This window comes from Pinus tabuliformis, chromosome 3_2 (genome assembly GCF_031772625.1).
Source record: "Pinus tabuliformis cultivar Carrire ecotype Pingquan chromosome 3_2, CPIR1, whole genome shotgun sequence".
NCBI lineage: Eukaryota > Viridiplantae > Streptophyta > Pinopsida > Pinales > Pinaceae > Pinus > Pinus tabuliformis.
This window is the reverse complement of record NC_142302.1, coordinates 1,099,945,400-1,099,966,986: the sequence shown is the minus strand read 5'-3', so window position 1 is coordinate 1,099,966,986 and position 21,587 is coordinate 1,099,945,400. Positions and strand designations below refer to the sequence as shown.

The window sequence follows — 21,587 nt, the reverse complement described above, 5'->3', positions numbered from 1 at the left end:
CAATTATTTCTCCACTAATTGGGGAATGTGTCCTTGATTTTCTTTACTGATTGAGGAATTAAGGATGAGTTCTATATTAAGAGGATCAGTTGACTTAGTTTAACTTAGTCAAGTTCAGTTAGATTAATTTAACAAGTTGTTGAATTAATGAGATATAGTTTGTTGATGCTTGCATGCATGTGACAACTATTATTTTCAGATAACTGTGTATTCACTCATGGATAACTTATGCATGTCAGTTCTGTCATAGACCCAGTTGAGATCAGATGTGGGACAGTGTACTATCACATGCTAGGATATTTCTAATAAGTATTTCTTGCATGGGGAAGGAAATAGGAGCTTGGACCTGAGGTTCAACCTTTATATACAGGGCTAGGTAGTCCATGAGCTTTATCATCAGAGTACAGAGAGAGCATGATAGCTTTTGAGCTGATTCTTTTTGTATGTTGTTGAGGATTTCCACTTGATTGATAATACAATGTTGGGGTTTTATGCTGGTGCTTTCCCCAGTGATATATTCTATGTTATGTGTGATTGATTCCTTCTTATCAGTTATATGTGTTAATACTTGATGTTGCTCATGGTTGATTAGCTTCCGCAAAGTTTATGCTAGATGTAGATCTAGTATTATGCTTTAGTACATTGCATATATTAGTTTGATCTGTAGGTGAAATTTCTACATGATATCAGTGAGCTAGCTGATTTGTAGAGAAAATTATACAGCCCTCGGTGTGGCTAAGGTCCAAGATTAGTTGTCCAAATTCCTCCAGAAGCTTTGATCTAACATTACATGATGGTCTCTAGCAGTCATGGCTTCTAAATTATGCATTTCATTATCATTACCTTTAGGTACGTTCGCACAGAAGAAATCTACAACCTCCTAGGCTTACCAGTAGTCATGGTTCCTTCCCTGAGGGCCTTGACCATGCCCCGCCCCACCTCTCTGACTCATCATGTCTTTGCATGGTGGAAAATTGGCAGAGGTATATCCTAATATAAGCATTGTATTCGGTGTGATAGGTTATACAACAAATAACCCACCACTATCTATATATATATATATATATATATATATGAAGAAATTACAAAATTCCAAAAAAAACCCTATTGATGGAATAACAAGTTTATCTATATATATATATGTGTGTGTGTGTGTGTATAATTCATATTAAGCTAGTTTTTTTTGTTACCAATATTATTTAAATGTTATATATCAACTCCATATTAAGAATGCAATAAAAAAAATTATATATAGAAAGACATATGGATATAGGGTGGCATATATTAACATTTTAATGTGTAAAATGTGAATCATAAATAAATATTTCAATGTCAACTATGTATATATATGAAAGAATCCTTATTCCATTAATAAGCTTGTTAAGGAGATTTCATTTTTTTATATGGAGTTGACATGTAACATTTTAACTAGCAATTGCACCACATGTTGCAAAGGAAACCCCATAAGGCCATATGTAGGAAAGAGTAGCATAGAATATAGAAGGAAAAAAATTATGCAATTTTGTTTATTTATTGACATTTGTGTGAGAAAAACTTTGAACTTCAAACTTTGTAGAATTGAGCCACAATAGTTAGGAAGGACGGTAGTTTGAGGAATCCCATCAATATCTAATTTTTCATAAGTATGCTCACTGATAATGTGTGATTCTTTAGAATGTCTCTAATATGGTTATGATGTTACCCTATGAAGCAAAATTGGTTCAATTTCTTGTATTTCATAGTAAAACAGAGTTGTACAGTCCGAGTGTCCACGTAATTTCCGTGATGCTCAAAAGAATGGGATAGCTAAATGGAATTGACAACATCTAATAGGCACTACGTTGCACATACTTGCTAAAAAGAATGAAAGATGAAGAGAAAAAAATTGCGTCTTCATCCCCTACATCCACATCATGGATTTCATTGTGACAATAAGATGAACAAGATTCAAACTTCCAGGTATTGTGTGAGCTTTTGTTTGTTTGAGTTTATTTCAATATTTATTGTCCATTACCTGTTTTTGGGTGCTTTGGAGCTCAAGGGGACAGTAGAAGAGGAAAGTCTTTGTGTCTAAGTAGGGTTGAGTTCTACCCTGTGAATAATGGGTGGTGCAGGGTTAAGGCCCTAGGGTATGAATTTTGATCTTTATCATTTACATTATTTGCATTAGAATTTTAATGTATTGAACATTGTCGCAACATTTTCATCAATATTAAATCCTCTTTTCTTTATTTTTGGGCGTATTTGTATTAGTGTGGGGATATCATTTTCAGTTGTTTTAAAGGTGAATAAAAGTTGTGGGTATTGTATTGCACAGTTCCCTTCAATGCCACAATCCTTGGATTGGGATGCCTGAGAGCTATTGGAGACATGGAAACGTCCTCAGCTAAGGTCAAAGAAAAGAAGGATCTAGTGAAGTTGATGCTTGATTGCGCTGAGACCATGACCAACGTGCTTGATGATGTTACAGATCTAGGTTTGTATACTAAATTTTTTATAAATCCTCATTTCAAAAAATGGATTCTTTCTTATCTGTATGGCATTGATAAAAATGCACTAGAATCTTTTAAAAGCTAAGTATGCTTGTTAGAAAAATGGAATATGAAACTTTGATATATAATATCTTCCATGGTTCCTAGCTCGAAATTTGAATATAAATAATATTTTTTATTTATAGATTGTTTGTAGTTATATTTATGCATGATAATTATGATATATTCTAACTTAATAATCAATAGAAACCAACTTTTAGTTGCCCCAATGCGGAGATAAATTTCAGCACTTGGACATATAATTACTACTTCCCTGCTTGAATTTTGAATATAAACAACATCTTCTGTTTTGAGATAGTTTGCATTTGCATTTAAGTTTTGTAGGGTTTTGGAGTGAGCATGAGTGATAATCACAACAGATTCTAACTAACTCAATGATTAATGCAAACGAACTTTTGGTTGCACCAATGCAGAGATAAATTTCAACACATGAATATGTTGACTAAGACTACAATCACAAAGGTTCCCTCTTATTACTGCTACTCCCATGATAAAGAGATACTGAGAATTACTGACATAATATATAAGCTAATACCACCTATTTTAGAGAGATTATAAGAAAATTGTGTAATACATGTGATCCATAGACAAGTCCCCAATCCAAGTGCTAATTGATGAGCCAATTAGAAGTCATCATCTCAGACAAATTTTTGCAATAACATGTAAAGTAGCTTGGTTGATGTCTGAGGATGTGTTGAAAGTTTTCCTCATGACTTAATGCATTTGTGAATAACTGCAAGGCAAAGGGAAGATGGGTCATTGCAACTCCATATGGAAGATTTTGATTTACTACAAGTTGTGAAATTTTTGGTATGGGGTTTGAAGGATTTGTTATTCCACAGTAAAATCTCTTTTAAGATGAATATTGAACCTATGGTTGAGAACCTTCTTATGACATACCACGTAATTGGGGATAAGAATAGGGTTGTTCAAACATTAGGTACATTCTAGACCAACATCTTTTCTTATTGATGTTTGTTGTCTTGATTGGCATAATTGCAATGTTTATCTTTAGTGAGTTCAAGGGTTTCCTAGCATGTGTTACACAAGAATCTTATTAAGAAATGTTGTGAAATTTACTCCATCCGGGGGAATGTTAGAGCTTTAATTAAAGTGTGAAGAGATTGTGGAGATTGCAACGGTTGATTTATGGCAACAAACATGTTTTCAATCAGCAGTGCCATCGCAGAATTTGCAACACTCTCTGATGTTGCCTAATGGTGTTGGCATGAAACATAAATTTTCCAAAATTATGATTTTTCTGAAGGACTTTGCAATAGTTAAGCTAAAAAAAGGAATATGCAAAGAATTATTGGAAGATTTTCTTTGCCAAAGTAATAAGCTTTAATAGATTTTAGTATTTCACAAGGGATGTTGTTGGTTATATTGTTCATGAAGGTCATCCCCAATGCCTTGTCTATTGTTTGTAGTATGATGGATATACTACCAAGTTTTAATGAAATACTACAATTTCAAGAATCTCCTCACAGGATTTGTCAAAGTGGTTTGATCCATACTTGTTGACAACAGGGTAGGACCCAAACCATGGATATTCTAGTTTTGGATTGAGCATGGAAAAACATTGTGTTGAACGAGTGGGTGGTTTTATCAGAGTAAAGTCTATAAATGGCAAGGATAACACTTTCTATTTGTCAATTCCCTATCCTCTGGTATGGGTTCATAGTTTTGGAGGAATAAATGCTATAGTAGATGTTTATAAAATCAATACAACAGATTGCAGATTAGCATGAAATTTCTAGGATGAACTCAACAATTCATCTCAGATCGAGTCCATAGTTTATAGTGTTTGAACCATCAAGTCAAAGAGTCCATTGTCACAGGATCTTAGCTCCTGCAAACAAGTCTTGCTTTTCTAAGATACATTAATCAATAGAGTAAGTTGGTACCTGTATTGAGCCTATTTTCTTCAATTTCCCTCTTAGGGTAGTACATTTTTCCCTAGAAGGCTTATTTCCCAAAAATTTGGTGTTAATATATCATTCATTGTTTTCCTAAATCTTTTTCTATGCCATATAATTTTGTGGAAGGTGCTTGAAAACCTTAACCTTCACTGTGAAGAAACTGAAAATGGAATGGTAGTGGTGGATCTCTTCAAGGGGAAAAACTTGTGTTGAAAAATGTAGCAATAAATTCTCAATTTGATTTTTCCTTGATTAAATTGAGAAATTTTGAATTTCCACATCAACAGACAACTTGGATGATGTTAACTTGTGTGACATGGCTTGTGTCACCTATTTTACTCTGTAAATTTGAGTTGGAGGAGTTAGAGTTCATTTCAGCATGTGTGATTGCTAATTTGTAGCAATCAAGGTCAGTTATCTTAGGTTGTTTTCAGCTAAACTAGTTCCAAACTTTGGAGGATCTAGTGGAAGGTCGGTTAAGCAGTGGGACTTCATTCAAACTCAGTGATAATCTAGTTAACTCATCAATCATCCCCAAATAGCTAGTGCATTCATAGAATTCATGTTACCTAGTTGAGGTGGAGATTCCAGGGCGTGTAACATCAATTGTAGACTAGTCTTGAGTGCACAGGTATTGCATGCAGTCAGATGATCAGCCTAAGGAATTTCACAATTCAATTAGAGGATTTTCCTAAATAATAGGGGCTAATTCCTCAAGAAACAATGCAAGGAAATAGGAGCTCAAGCTGAGGCAATAAGTCTAGGTCAAAGACCTTCAGTGAGTAGAGAGATAGGTTATGCACTTGTAGGGTGTGCTCAGTTGAGCAAAGAAATTGTAATACATCTCTATTCATTTGATTAATGTAAGCAGACATTGGGGATTTTACCAAATTTCTTTCCACATATAAAAATAGTTTTTTCATGTGTATTATTTCTTCTTGCATGTCTGAGATTTTTGTTCTAAATTGTAAATTAATGTTTGCAAAGCAGTAGAGTAGAATTTGTCTTGTGATTTTTATTAAAACTTCATGAGAAGTTGCAAATATACAACCTAATTTCTACATGGTATCAAAGTTGGATTCACATTAGAGCAAGAAATTCGAAGTTTTTTCTCATAGGTTCGAATTTGAAGATCAGTGTAGCAGGATTTCCTCAGAGATAAGAAGATGGCCTTCAATGGACTAGGCTAGAGTATGCCTTGGAAGGCACCTAAAATTTTGTTGCATGGAAGGACTGCATGGAGGCAGTACTGGATGAAAATGGATTGCTTGAATATGTCAAGGCAAATATTCCAATACCACCAGCAGCTGATGCCCAAGACCTTGCACAGTGGAAGAAACATGTGGCCAAGGCAAGGAGAATAATCTTGGAGTGAGTACGGGATCACATTTTCTCGAATCTCCACGAAAAATAAACTTTGTTCGTGAAGTGTAAAGCATTAACAGAATTGTTTGAGAACAGTAGTGACCACAGGAGGCTAGAGCTCAAGCATAAACTTCGAAGTATCAAGATGAAGAAGAATGATACTATACCGCAATATTTGAGCAAGTTCACACAATGTCATGATGAACTGGGGGAGGGGGGGGGGGGGGGGGGAGGGTCAGTGTTATTATCCCTAAAGATCACTTGGTAAGCCTAGCCCTTCTAGTACTTCCCAAGAGTTGGCATAGCTATCAAGATTCAGTGAACGGGAGGAAGAAACTACCAAATTGGGAGCGCTTATGGTCTAATTTAGTACAAGAGGAAATAAGACAGAATACCAGAGATGGGACTTTATCCAAGGGAGAGGATGAAGAAAAATGTGCATTGACTGGAAAGGAAAATAAGGGAAAAGGGAAGAAGCCCCAATCCAAACTAGAATCTAGTCAAGGGGGCAAGAAGAAAGATTTGTCAAAAATTAAATGCTTCCATTGTCATGAATTCGGGCACTATGCCACGAAGTGTCCACACAAAAAGACAAGCAAGAAGACCTCAGGAGGAGCAGCAGGTGAAGCTTTAGCTTCATAGTTTGAGCTTGACTTTACCCTCATTGCATGCATGGCCAACACAATTATGGGGAGTGTGGTACTTGGACTCAAGTGCATCATTCCACATGACAAGGTGTAGATTCTTTCTCAATGACCTAGAAGAAAAATATTTGCAGATGCACATTGAGATGGGGGACGACGAAAGGTATAGCGCAACTGGGATTGGTATATTCACCTTTCAGAGGGAGTTAGGCTCCCCCCTCAAGCTCAAGGATGTCATGTTCATTCTGGACCTAAAGAAAAATCTCATCTCTATTGCAGTTTTAGAAGACTGTGGTTATGATGTGATCTTTAGCAAAGGAAAGACATTCCTGAGACACGGCCATGGGACTGGTGAAGAAGATCGGGGTTCGTGTGAAGAACTTGTACAAGATAGATGTGGAGGATTATGCTACATTGAGCACAAAGGCAGAGAAGATGTAGAGTTGCGATGTTAGTGAAATTTGGCATAGAATACTTGGTCATTTGCATCATGGTGCTCTGAAGATAATGCAGCAGATAACCACAAGCCTCCCCAAAGGAGCACTTGATCAGTAGTATGTATGCAAACGGTGTACCTTGGGGAAGTACACAAAATCCACATTCCATGATTAGGACGACAAAGCACATGGAGTCCTTGAAAGGATCCACTCTAATGTTTGTGGACCTTTCTCGATAGCCTCCACTACCAGGCACAAATATTTTGTCATTTTTATTGATGACTTCTCACGGAAATGTTGGATTTTCTTCATGCAGAAGAAGGATGAGAAATTCTCCAAGTTTGTAGAATTTGAGGCACTGGTTGAGAAAGAAACGGGTAAGAAGGTGAAGACACTCAAGAGTGATAATGGAGGTGAGTACGTGTCGAATGAATTCGGTGGTTTAGAGAAGGAACCGTAGCATTTTGGGAGCAACGAGGACAATGTTGCATGATCAAGGCCTACCTCTACATTTGTGGGTCAAGGCATGTAACACAACAGTGTATTTGCAAAACCGGAGTCCTCATCAGATTTTGGGCATGATTACACCAGAGGAGGCTTTCTCAGGGAGAAATCCAGATGTGTCGCACATAAGGAATTTTGGGGCCTCTATTTACTGTCATGTCTCCAAAGAATCAAGGAAGAAGCTAGAGCCGACATCGGAATTGGGGGTATTTGTGGGTTACACAAAAACTCCCCACAACTACCATGTGTACTTTCCATCCCTCAGAATGACAGTTGTGTGAAGGGATGTAAAATTTGATGAAGATAAAGCCATGTGGTGCTCTCTTGAGAGGGACCTTCATATCCCACCAGAAGAGGAGCTTTTAGCTCCAAAGTAAGAACCTCAACAAGTTTTGGAGCAGCCACAAGTTGAGGAGAAGAGAGTGGAAACAACCACTCAAGCAGAACCATTCAGATAAGGCAGAAAAATAACCAGGGAAGCTAAGAGACTTGTGCAGGATGCGAGGGAGAATGTGGGTTCTCCTTCAAATCAACGCAAGCAGAGAAGGTCACCAGATATGTACACTCGCTCCATGGCTCAAATGACTGAGCTTGTAGAGACTAAGCCATCCTCTTTCGAGGAAGCAGTAGAAAAACCTATGTGGGTTGATGCAATGGTGGAGGAATACAAATCCATTATAAAGAACAATGTTTGGCAAGTGATCCCAAGACCAGCAGAAAAATCAATTGTGAGTTCGAGATGGATTTTCAAGGTAAAGCATGTAGCAGATGGAAGCATAGAAAAGTAAAAGGCTAGATTTGTGGCCGAGGGGTACTCTCAAGTTGAGGGGATTGACTATGAGGAGACTTTTCCTCTTGTAGCAAGATACTCATCCATTAGATCAATTCTTACTTTGGCTGCACAAATGGGGTGGAAGATCCACCAGATGGATGTAAAAATAGCATTCCTCAATGGAGTTATTGAGGAGGAGGTGTATATTAAGCAACCAGAAGGCTTTGAGACTTTTGATCAGGAGTCTCATGTGTGCAGACTCTACCAAGCATTGTATGGTCTCAAGCAAGCACCTTATGCTTGGTACACCATGATCGATAGCTATCTCACTGGGTTGGGCTTCACCAAAAGTGAAGCGGATGCAAACCTCTATCATATCTTGGTGGAAGTTAAATTGTTATTATTGTCTTATAGGTTGATGATTTGATTTTAACTGGTGATGAGCATTTGGTCAAATCTTGCAAGGAGGACCTTGCAAGAGATTTTGAAATGAAGGACATGGGTCTCATGAACTACTTCCTTAGATTGGAAGTATGGCAAGGCGGTGGGGAACTGTTTATCTCTCAGGGAAAGTATGCCAACAATATACTTTAAAGGTTTTGCATGAACAATTGCAAATCCATGGAGAAACCTCTAGCAACCAACTAGAGAGAAGAGGATGCCACTTCAGGTGAGAAGGGGACGCTATTGTTTACCAGTAGTTTGTGGGTTCACTAATGTATCTTGTGAACACACGACTATATATGTTCTATGCAGTAAACCAACTAAGCCAAGCTATGGTTAGGCCATCCAAATTGTTTTGGAGGGAAGCTAAGTATGTTTTACGGCACCTATTAGCCTTCTATTTTCTAACAATTTATGATAATGAGGTAGAAGCACTTAAGGTTTCTATATAATCCCCTAGAGAAAACACTATTCTCCTAGTTGCATTCACGTTAGGAAGGAATTGGTCATAAGTTGATAGAGGAAGCAATTAAGGTTTGTGTTCATTATCCTTCTATATTCTAAACACACTTTATGATAATGAGAGAGAAGCACTTAAGGTTAGTGTTCATTGGCCTCTGAAATGAATTTTATGATAAGTGACATGAATGCATTGATAGCATAAACTATTGGAAGCACTTTGAGTTTATAAAGAGAAATAGGAAATGTAAAGCACATTAACATAACATCATGTGGGATTATGGTATATTGGGGTTGTTGTGTTCCTCTAAACTTATCACATTGAGGGTTTTGGGAATATTTTGGAATCAGAGGGAATATTTCAAAAGCATTTAAGGTTTGTGTTCATTAGCCTTCTATTTTCTAACACTTTATGATAATGAGGCAAAAGCACTTAAGGTTTCTATATAATCCCCTAGAGAAAACACTATTCTCCTAGCTGCATTCACGTTAGGAAGGAATTGGTCATAAGTTGACAGAGGAAGCAATTAAGGTTTGTGTTCATTTTCCTTCTATATTCTAAACACACTTTATGATAATGAGAGAGAAGCACTTAAGATTAGTGTTCATTGGCCTCTGAAATGAATTTTATGGTAAGTGACATGAATGCATTGATAGCATAAACTATTGGAAGCACTTTGAGTTTATAAAGAGAAATAGGAAATGTAAAGCACATCAACATTACTTGGGATTGGGATTACGGTACATTGGGGTTGTTATTGGGATTATCTACATTATTGATTTTGAAAATATTTCAAATAGAAAAGACATAACTAAAAATCAATACATAATCAATCTATTAAATTCAATCCAATTCTAAAATATTCCCAAAATACACCATCCAAATCAAAACAGTAATAATGAGAACTTAGTACTGAAATGAACTTACCAGAGCATGACACCAGATGCCATGGAGAGGCGCAAGAACGCACCTAAATTGCGAAATGCCTCCCATGAGAAGCCCGCCCACGCATCCTTGCAGGAACCGCTGAAGACGTAGCCGATCTGAGCGAGCACGATGATCCACCACGATACATCCAGCATCACCGCAGCTGCAGGCAGACCCCATCCCACCTTGAATATCAACACCCAACTCAAGAACACGTGAACCACCAACGCACACCCAGCAATGATTGCCATCACTATCACTTTGCTCTGCGCCTGAAGAAACTTGGAGAGAGGAAAAACCATGGCGTAAGCAAAGAGCTGGGGGAGCATCCACAGAGCAAATGTGCCCGCCATCTCGGCGATGTCCTTATCTTGCCCAATCGCGATCAGAATAGGCGTGGCGAATACATAAATCAAACTCATAAGCGCGGAGGTGCAGAGGAGAATAACCCATGAGCGCTGCATATACAGTCCCAGCATATCAAGTCTCCCCGCTCCGAAGGATTGACCGCAGAGAGTTTCGAGCGCACTCCCCATCCCCAACTGCCACCAAATGGATTATTGGCATTTCCCTTTCCATGAATCAACCAAATAAAATTTGAATAAACAAGAAGTTACTGAACTAGAACCCACTCACCATGATCCCAAATGAAAGCCCAGCAATCACCGAATTCTCAATGGAAACGGCCGCCAGTTCCAGCTCGCCTATATGCCCAGCAAATGTCTGCGTGATTGCCCCCAGCGAATACTGGCAGACTGAGGTGAAAATAGCAGGACCTGAAAGATACCAGAGCTTCTTAGACTCTTGCCACCATTCAATGCCAAGACTCTTGCAGTCTGTAATGGGCCGGCGATCGTTGGGAAATTCATAACGATGGGGAAAATCGTCCCCATATGGGCGATTTTCTTCTTCGTTTACTGGATCAAGCAAGGGAGAACTTAGGCCCTCCGGGTCATCCATGAATGCAAGCCTCAAAATACCCAAACAGATAAAAACAGAGAAGAGGGAAAGCAACAGCCTTATGAGTTGGGTAAGGGAGATCTTAGGCCCTCCGGGTCATCCATGAATGCAAGGCTCAAAATGCCTTAAACACATAGAAACAGAGAAGAGAGAAAACAACAGCCTTATGAGTTGGCTTTAAACAGAGAAGAGAGAAAGCATCAGCCTTATGAGTTGGGTTTAAACAGAGGAGACAGAGCATCAGCCTTATGAGTTGGGTTTTAAACAGGCAGCAGCCTTATGATTTGGATTCACTGGTTGGTCTAAGGAAGACCTTAGACTATCCATTTATCCATTAATGTTGGCCTCAAAATGCCCAAGAAGTATAAACGGAGTAGGGACAACAATGGGGTCAATTATTCCTATCACGTTGTTTGAAGAGCAGGTGAGAGGAGTCCTAGTCCGAGCACACTGCACTAAATTGATGTTGTAATTTTTTTACATGGGAATATTTAACTTAGAATATTTTAGAGAAGTATGATAGTACTCTGACAAACATTAATGGAAGAAATTAATGAATAATGACTTTATTATTTTATACAAATTGACTTCAATTAAGTAAATTTTATTTTTATTTTAGTATATTATAATAAAAAATCTCTAAATTTGGAAGTTGGAAGCTATTACAATAATAATCATTAAAATATCAAAATTTGTTATATCACTTGCCACACGCTTTAATTACAGATTCACACCCTAATCAGTTAAATTTAATTAATAAACACTAAAATCAAATATTCTAAACTATCATTATTCAGTTAAATTTAGTTAATAATATTGATGTGAAAATCCCATATATAAATAATGAAAGTTGATTGAATTTTCTCATAAATAAAACATTTTGTATTACAATAATCCAACAACCAAAAAATTAGAGTGCACTTAAAAATCTGCCAAACCCCTAGGTGTCACATATCATCATTGAACTGGTTGTTGAACTGGTTGGTGAACTGTAGATCACCATCAAATGCTCTGCTCGCCCTTATAAAAAATATGAACACTGACATCAGCACATATGGAATATTTATGACTTTCAGATCCACTGAATATTGCTCCATGGTTTTGAGGTGCCCACGTCCTTGTGTGATTTGAAAGCTTTTGTCAGATACACTTGGTTCCTCCAGTGCTAATCAAATTGTTATATCTTAATCAATTCTGTCTTATTATGTGAGGTATGAAAATATGATTAAATACTTTTGTGAATTTTAAAGTTATTATAATAATTTAATAAAAAATATAATTTCATTAAAAAAAATAAAGTATTTGTAGTTTGTGAAATAATTGAAGTTTAAAATATATAATCTGAATAAAAAAATTGCTCAGAGTTTGGTACCCGATGTTATGACAAAATATTATATTTAAAAATAATATTTATAATAACGAATTTTAAAAATTATAATAACACAAATATTATTGGTGACAAATAAAATATTTTAATTTCCATTTTAATTTTATATTCATTTTATAGAGAAATAAATTAATTGAAAATTAATTTATTTTTTAATATTTAAGAGATATGTAATTCTTTCACCGCATGTCATATTTAAGTGATTTGTAATGCCATGTAAAATTAATGTAATTGATATTACATGATATGTAATTCATTCTATGTTTAGTTGGCATGTAATAGTAAAATTAAAATATACTAATAATAAAAAAACATTTATTGTTAGTCATAAACTAGTATATCCATCTTAACTCAAGATCTACCAAGTGCCCAAAGGGATCAAATCTTTGAAAATGTAAATTTTTTCTTTTGAATCCAAAACTTAAAGAAAGGTTTGCACATTGAGATATTTGATTCCTTTTAGCTCTTGGTATGTTCGATTTCAACATGAATCAATGTTGATTTTAAACAACACACTCATAAAATAATATATATATATATGAATGACTCAAATATTTTATTTATGATTTACATTTTAAAATGTTAAATCATGCCCTAATCATATTTAGAAGTAGAAAAAATATATATATAATGTCACATGTCAACTTGTAAATGAATTACGAATCTCCCAAAAATCATATTAATGAATAAGAAATTTTGCTTTAAATATATAAAATCTATATTAAACTATTATATATATATATACACACATATATATCTATATACATATATCTATATATATATACATATATATATATATATATATATATATATATATATATATATATATATTAATTCACATTCTACATATTAAAATGTTAATACATGCCCCAATCATGTTTGGAAGTAGAAAACATATATCCATAGGTCTCTCTCTCTCTCTCTCTCTCTCTCTCTCTCTCTCTATATATATATATATATATATATATAATCTTGTAAGATGAATTTTATTACCTGGCATCAACCAAAAAGTCATTACATAGATCATCTAATTATTACCAACCAACTTTAGGATAGATGATCTCAACTTGCCCAATGGAAACCAAGTATTATGGCCATATATAAATGTAGTAGCAAGACCAAAAGTGAAAAAGTGTAATTTTTGCAACAACAGTAGATAGTCTATGAGAATTCCATACCAAAAGGGACTGGCAATAACCATCTAACAATTATCAATCAAAAGAGTTTACTGGTGTAGGATCACAAGCACTGGAACCTAGAGAGGCAGAAGATGTGGTGATGCATGGGATGTGAAGCTCTATTTAGGTCAGCCAAGCATCCATCCTCTCCATATGGAATCACTTGTTACGTTGCTCTCGTTTGACATCAACAAGGTGTGTAAATACATTATATTGATCAACTTGTCTTTCCATCAATATTCTACCCATTAAGGTTTTCATCTTCCAATACAAAAACGGGGCTTGGAGGTATTACTTCTTGCAGCCCTTGGTGTGCCAAGGTCCAAGATTAGTTTTCCAAATTCCTCCAAAAGCTTTGAATCTGACATTGCATGATGGTCTCTGGCAGTCATGGCTTCTAAATTATGCATTTCATTACTATTTCCTTTAGGTATGTTCGCACATAAGAAATTTGCAACCTCCTGGGCTTACCAGTAGTCATGGTTCTTTCTCTAAGGGCCTTGACCACCCCCCGCCCCACCTCTCTGACTCCTCATGTCTCTGCATGGTGGTAGATTGGCAGCGATATATCCCAATATAAACATTGCATTCGGTGTGATAGGTTATACAATAAATAACCCACCACTATATATATATATATATATATATATATATATATATATAGATATATATATAGATATAGATATAAAATTCTCTCTCTCTATTAAATTTTTTTAAATTATGTGTGTGTTTTCTCCCTTTATAGAGAAATTAATTGAAAATTAATTTACTTTTTAATATTTAAGAGATATGTAATTCCTTTGCTACATGTCATATTTAAGTGATCTATAATGCCATGTAAAATTAATGTAATTGATATTACATGATAGTAATTCATTCTATGTTTAGTTGGCATGTAATAGTAAAAATAAAATATGCTAATAATAAAATAAAATAAAAAAAATATTTATTGTTAGTCATAAACTAGGAGATCCATCTTAACTCAAGATGTATCAAGCGACCAAAGGGATCAAATCTTTCAAGTAGCAAACTTTTACTTTTGAATGCAAAACCTAAAGAAGTGTTTGCACATTGAAATATTTGATTCCTCTTAGCTCTTGGTATGTTCGATTTCAACATACATCTATGTTGATTTTAAACAACACACTAATAAAATTATATATATATATATATATATATATATATATACACTCAAATATTTTATTTATGATTTACATTTTACATATTAAAATATTAAATCATGCCCTAATCATATTTGGAAATAGAAAATATCTATTGATAAAACTATATATATATATATATATATATATATATATATATATATATATATATATAATTTTTGTTATTGATGTTTAAAATCTCACATGTCAATTGTGTAAATAAATTAAGAATCTCCCAAAAATCATATTAATGAATAATAATTTTTTTTAAATATATAAAATCTATAATAAACTTTTTTAACACACACACACACACACATATATTATGATTCACATTCTACATATTAAAATATTAATACATGCCCCAATCATGTTTGGAAGTAGAGAACATATATCCATAGGTCTCTCTCTCTCATTTTGTAAGATGAATTTGATTACCTCACATCAACAAAAAAGTCATTACATAATTCATCTAATTATTACCAACCACCTTTAGGATAGATGATCTCAACTTGCCCAATGGAAACCAAGTATTATGGTCATCTGTGAATGTAGTAACAAGACCAAAAGTGAACAAGTGTAATTTCTGCAACATCAGTAGAGAGTCTATGAGAATACCATACCAAAAGGGACTGACAATAACCATCTAACAATTATCAATCAAAAGATTTTATTGGTGCAAGATCACAAGCACTGGAACCTGGAGAGGCACAAGATGTGGTGATGCATGGGATGTGAAGCTCTATTTAGGTCAGCCAAGCATCCATCCTCTCCATATGGAATCGCATGTTACGTTGCTCTCATTTGACATCAACAAGGTGTGTAAATACACTATATTGATCAGCATGTCTTTCCATCAATATTCTACCCATTAAAATTTTCATCTTCCAATACAGAAACAAGACCTTAGGTATTACTTCTTGTAGCCCTTGTTGAAAAATGTGCAACAAGAAATGCTAAATTTAGAAAGTGCTAAAAATAGAACTTCTAAATAGCACTTCTAAAAAATCGCAGTTTAGCCAATGAGCATTTTGGCCACCTTGGGTGAGAGGTGAAACTGCTAAAAATAACATTTTCTAAAAATAGCATTTTTGGGTCCCTTCCTATTTATAGCAATCCCTAGTCTATCTATAGGAAGTAAATTTGAATTTGGTATTACCAACAATTTGGAATATTAATTAATTAATTCTCCATGAGTTAATTAATTAAGGAAAAGCAAACTTGAAGTTTTTGTGAGAACATGCAATTATTTCTCCACTAATTGGAGAATGTGTCCTTGATTTGCTCCACTGATTGAGGAATTAAGGATGAGTTCTACATTGAGAGGATCAATTGACTTAGTTTAACTTAGTCAAGTTCAGTTAGATTAATTTAACAAGTTGTTAAATTAATGAGATATAGTTTGTTGATGTTTGCATGCATGTGACAACTATTATTTTCAAATAATTATGTATTCACTCATGGATAACTGATGCATGTCAGTTCTGTCAAAGACCTAGTTGAGATCAGATGTGGGACAGTGTACTATCACATGATAGGATATTTCTAGTAAGTATTCCTTGCATGGGGAAGGAAATAGGAGCTTGGACCTGAGGTGCAGCCTTTATATACAGGGCTAGGTAGTCCATGAGCTTTATCATCAGAGTACAAAGAGAATAAGATAGCTTTTGAGTTGATTCTTTTTGTATGTTGTTGAGGATTTCCACTTGATTGATAATACAGTGTTGGGTTTTATGCTGGTGCTTTCCCCAATGATATATTCTGTGTTATGTGTGATTGATTCCTGCTTATCAATTGTATGTGTTCATGCTTGATGTTGCTCATGGTTGATTAGCTTCCGCAAAGTTTATGGTAGATGTAGATCTAGTATTATGCTTTAGTACATTGCATATATCAGTTTGATCTGCATGTGAAATTTCTACATGATATCAGTGAGCTAGCTGATTTGTAGAGAAAATTCTACATGGTATCAAAGCACAGGTGATCAAGGAAGAACAGTATACAAGAAGGAATTTGAAGTTTATTATTCGGGATATAGATCTCAAGTTCTTATCACATCTATTTCACCGATGGCGTTCTATGGTTTGAGGCTTGAGTATGCCCTTGGTGGCAGCTCAAACTATATAGCTTGGAAGGATTGCATGGAGGCAGTATTAGAAGATAATGGCCTTAAGGACTTCATTGATCAAGAAGTCCCTAAACCTACTGATGCTACTCAACTGGCGGAATGGAAGAAGTGTGTGGCTAGAGCTGGGAGAATTCTCTTGGAGGAAGTGCGAGATCACATTGTCTCAAGCCTCCATGGGAAGGAGACTCTTCATGTAATGTGGAAAACATTGAAAGATTTATATCAGAATAATAGTGATCGAAGGAAGCTGGCACTGAAGGACAAACTTCGAAAGATCAAGTGTGAAAAGGATGAGACGATCTCTGTGTATCTGACCAAGCTCATCACATGCAGCGATGAGCTTGCAAGTTTAGGGGTCATGACAGCTGATAATGATATGGTGAGTCTAGCACTCGTTGGCCTTCCTAAGAGCTGGCATAGCTACCAGGACTCAGTTAATGGAAGAGAGAAACTGCCAGATTAGGAACGACTATGGTCAGATTTGATGCAGGAGGAGATCAGATGGAGCATAGAGACGGTTCTTCATCCATGAAGGATGAAGAGAACTATGCCTTAGCGAGTAAGGTAAAGAAGGGGAAGGAGAAGCTTTCTCTTTCTAAATCCAGTTCTTCCAATGGTGGGAAGAAGGTTGACAAATTGAAAGTGTGATGCTTTCGTTGTCATGAGGTGGGCCATTATGCTACAAATTGTCCACAGAGGAAATCCGAGAAGGGATACAAGGAAGGATCTGAAGGTGAGGCACTTGCTTCACAGTTTGAGTTGGATTTCACACTCTTCGCATGCATGTTTTCATCCATGGTGGGAAGTGGTTGGTTTCTTGATAGTGGAGCTTCTTTCCACATGACCGAAGACAAGAGTTTGTTCAGTACTTTGGAGGAGAAAGATCTCCAGATACTCATAGCGATGGGTAATGGTGAGAAGTATAGTGTCTCAGGTGTAGGCACAATTATTTTTCAGAGGGAGCATGGAGCTCGCCTTACCTTGACAAATGTCAAGTATGTACCAGCACTGAAGAGAAAATTGGTGTCGATCGTGATGCTAGAAGATAGAGGCTATGATGTGGTCTTCATTAAGGGAAAGGTTTTCCTTAGACACGTCATCACTAGATAGGTGAAGCAGATTGGTTCACGGGTCAAGAACCTGTATGCTCTTGAGGTTCAAGATGCATGCAAAGCCTTGAGCAGCAAGGCAACTGATGGAGACTTGGTGGTTGAGTGGGAGGGTATGTTACCTCTCAACATGCAGTGCCAGAAGAAGTCTCAAATGATTGTGGAGGAGCCACGATTGGTGCAGCAGCTTTAGGAGGTTGTGGAGCAGCCACAACAGGGGAAGTTGAGTGGAGATCGAGTAGAGACATCTACTATTGCAGAGACCTCTAGTAGGGGGAAACTTCGAGCCAGGTGGGCAGAGGGATCACATGCAGCCATACCTCCAGGTAGGAGGTGGGGCGATATAGAGTGATCGTCCACAAGAGGAGGGGTAGGATCCTTGAGGTACCCAACCTCTCGGATGAGACCTTGCTACGGGAACACCGATGTGGAGTAGCAAGAACTGACTGATTGGGTAGAGACAGATGCGGATGGAGTGGTAGAGAGAGCTACAATGCAGGGAATCCCAGGATAGCACAGAGCATGCAGGTTGTAGCAATGCGAGAGGCACAAGTGTGTTGCACAGAGAAGGGTGCAACAGTGCGAAATGCATGGAGATGTTGCAGTAGCGGGAGGTCAGAGAGGGAGCACTTGTCAGTAGCAGGTAGAGCTTCAACATCAGAGTATGTTTCTAGCCCAACAGAGTGGTCAATTGGGAGTTTTTTTTGTTCCGAGTGTTGTTGGAGCAACCACACTTGGTAGATGTGTTGCATGCAGAACATTCCAGAGTTACAGGATCGGGTTCGAGAGGAAGCCTTTCTTGTTGAGAGGGAGTGTTGAAAAATGTGCAACAAGAAATGCTAAATTTAGAAAGTGCTAAAAATAGAACTGCTAAAAATAGCACTTCTAAAAATAGCAGTTTGGCCAATGAGCATTTTGGCCACCTTGGGTGAGAGGTGAAACTGCTAAAAATAGCATCTTCTAAAAATAGCATTTCTGGGCCCCTTCCTATTTATAGAAGTCCCTAGTCTATCTATGGGAAGTAAATTCGAATTTGGTCTGACCAACAGTTTGGAATATTAATTAATTAATTCTTCATGAGTTAATTAGTTAAGGAAAAGCAAACTTGAAGTCTTTGCGAGAACATGCAATTATTGGAGATTGTGTCCTTGATTTTCTCCACTGATTGAGGAATTAAGGATGAGTTCTATATTAAGAGGATCGGTTGACTTAGTTTAACTTAGTCAAGTTCAGTTAGAATAATTTAACAAATTGTTAAATTAATGAAATATAGTTTGTTGATGTTTGCATGCATGTCTCAACTATTATTTTCAGATAATTGTGTATTCACTCATGGATAACTGATGCATGTCAGTTCTGTTAGAGACCCAGTTGAGATCAAATGTGGGACAGTGTACTATCAGATGCTAGGATATTTCTAGTAAGTATTTCTTGCATGGGGAAGGAAATAGGAGCTTGGACCTAAGGTTCAACCTTTATATATAGGGCTAGGTAGGCCATGAACTTTATCATCAGAGTACACAGAGAGCAGGATAGCTTTTGAGCTGATTCTTTTTGTATGTTGTTGAGGATTTCCACTTGATTGATAATACAGTGTTGGGGTTTTATGCTAGTGCTTTCCCCAGTGATATATTATGTGTTATGTGTGATTAATTCCTTCTGATCAATTATATGTGTTCATGCTTAATGTTGCTCATGGTTGATTAACTTCCGCAAAGTTTATGGTAGATGTAGATCTAGTATTATGCTTTAGTACATTGCATATATCAGTTTGATCTGTAGGTGAAATTTGTATATGATATCAGTGAGCTAGCTTATTTGTAGAGAAAATTCTACAGCCCCTGGTGTGGCTAAGGTCCAAGATTAGTTGTCCAAATTCCTCCAGAAGCTCTGAATCTGACATTACATGATGGTCTCTAGCAGTCATGGCTTCTAAATTATGCATTTCATTATGATTACCTTTAGGTACGTTCACATAGAAGAAATCTACAACCTCCTAGGCTTACCAGTAGTCATGGTTCCTTCCCTAAGGGCCTTGACCATGACCCGCCCCAACTCTCTGACTCATCATGTCTCTGCATGGTGGAAAATTGGCAGCGGTATATCCCAATATAAGCATTGCATTCGGTGTGATAAGTTATACAACAAATAACCCACCACTATATATATATATATATATATATATGAAGAAATTACAAAATTAAAAAAAAAACCCCTATTGATGGAATAACAATTTATATATATATATATATATATATATATAACATTTTTAAATTATGTGTGTGTGTGTTTTCTCTCTCTTGGTTCGTTTGATACATAAGGATTTGAACATTAAATATCATATTTAATACTCCATAATGAGGGGATCATGAATGGAGTTATATATATATATGACATTGAAATATTTTATTTATAATCACATTGTACACATTAAAATGTTAATATATGACTTCAATTATGTGTGTGTGTGTGTGTTACATATCAACTCTATATTAAAAAGTGATTGAATTACAAATCTCCTTAAATAACCTATTAATGGAATAAAAATTCTTTGTATATATATATGTGTGTGTGTGTGTGTGTGTGTGTGTGTGTGTGTGTGTATTTCATATTACGCTAGTTTTCTTTGTTACCAATATTATTTAAATGTTATATATCGACTCCATATTAAGAATGCAATAAAAGAAATTATATATAGAAAGACATATGGATATAGGGTGGCATATATTAACATTTTAATGTGTAAAATGTGAATCATAAATAAAATATTTCAATGTCAACTATGTATATATATGAGAGAATCCTTATTCCATTAATAAGCTTGTTAAGAAGATTTCATTTTTTAATATCGAGTTGACATGTAACATTTTAACTACCAATTGCACCACATGTTGCAAAGGAAACCCTGTAAGGCCGTATGTAGAAAAGAGTAGCATATAACATAGAAAAAATTATGCAATTTTGTTTATTTATTGACGTTTGTGTGAGAAAAACTTTGAAATTTAAACTTTGTAGAATTGAGCTACAATAGTTAGGAAGGACGGTTGTTTGAGGAATCCTATCAATATCTAATTTTTCATAAGTATGCTCACTGATAATGTGTGATTCTTTAGAATGTCTCTAATATGGTTGTGATGTTACCCTATGAAGGAAAATTGGTTCAATTTCTTGTCTTTCATAGTAAAACAGAGTTGTACAGTCCCAGTGTCCACGTAAATTCCATGATGCTCAAAAGAATGGGATAGCTAAATGGAATTGATAACGAATTTTAAAAATTATAATAACAAAAAAATTATTGACCACAAATAAAATATTTTAACTTCCATTTTAATTTTATATTCATTTTATATAGAGATAAATTAATTGAAAATTAATTTATTTTTTAATATTTAAGAGATGTAATTCTTTCACCACATGTCATATTTAAGTGATCTGTAATGCCATGTAAAATTAATGTAATTGATATTATATGATATGTAATTCATTCTATGTTTAGTTGGCATGTAATAGTAAAAATAAAATAAAATAACATTTATTGTTAGTCATAAACTAGTATATTTATATTAACTCAAGATCTACCAAGTGCCCAAAGGGATCAAATCTTTCAAGATGTAAATTTTTTCTTTTGAATGCAAAAC

General features: G+C 35.6%; 1 protein-coding gene across 6 annotated transcripts in view; it reads right to left on the bottom strand.

Annotated features, from left to right (window-relative positions):
* LOC149184513 (protein DETOXIFICATION 29-like) overlaps positions 1-21,587 on the bottom strand; it is a 214,316-nt gene that overhangs the window by 40,786 nt on the left and 151,943 nt on the right. For 2 of the 6 annotated variants that reach the window (XM_089417551.1, XM_089417552.1), the window contains exons 1-2: positions 10,664-11,339; positions 10,071-10,569 (exon numbers count right to left, since the gene is read on the bottom strand). The exons of 1 other annotated variant lie outside the window; for it this stretch is intronic. In XM_089417551.1, the coding sequence (XP_089273677.1) occupies positions 10,071-10,569; positions 10,664-10,987 (823 nt within the window). In that variant the 5' untranslated portion in view covers positions 10,988-11,339. Of the gene's footprint in view, positions 1-10,027; positions 10,570-10,663; positions 11,344-21,587 lie in introns of those variants that run through there. 3 more of the 6 variants (XR_016257268.1, XM_089417553.1, XM_089417555.1) reach the window with 3 other exon arrangements.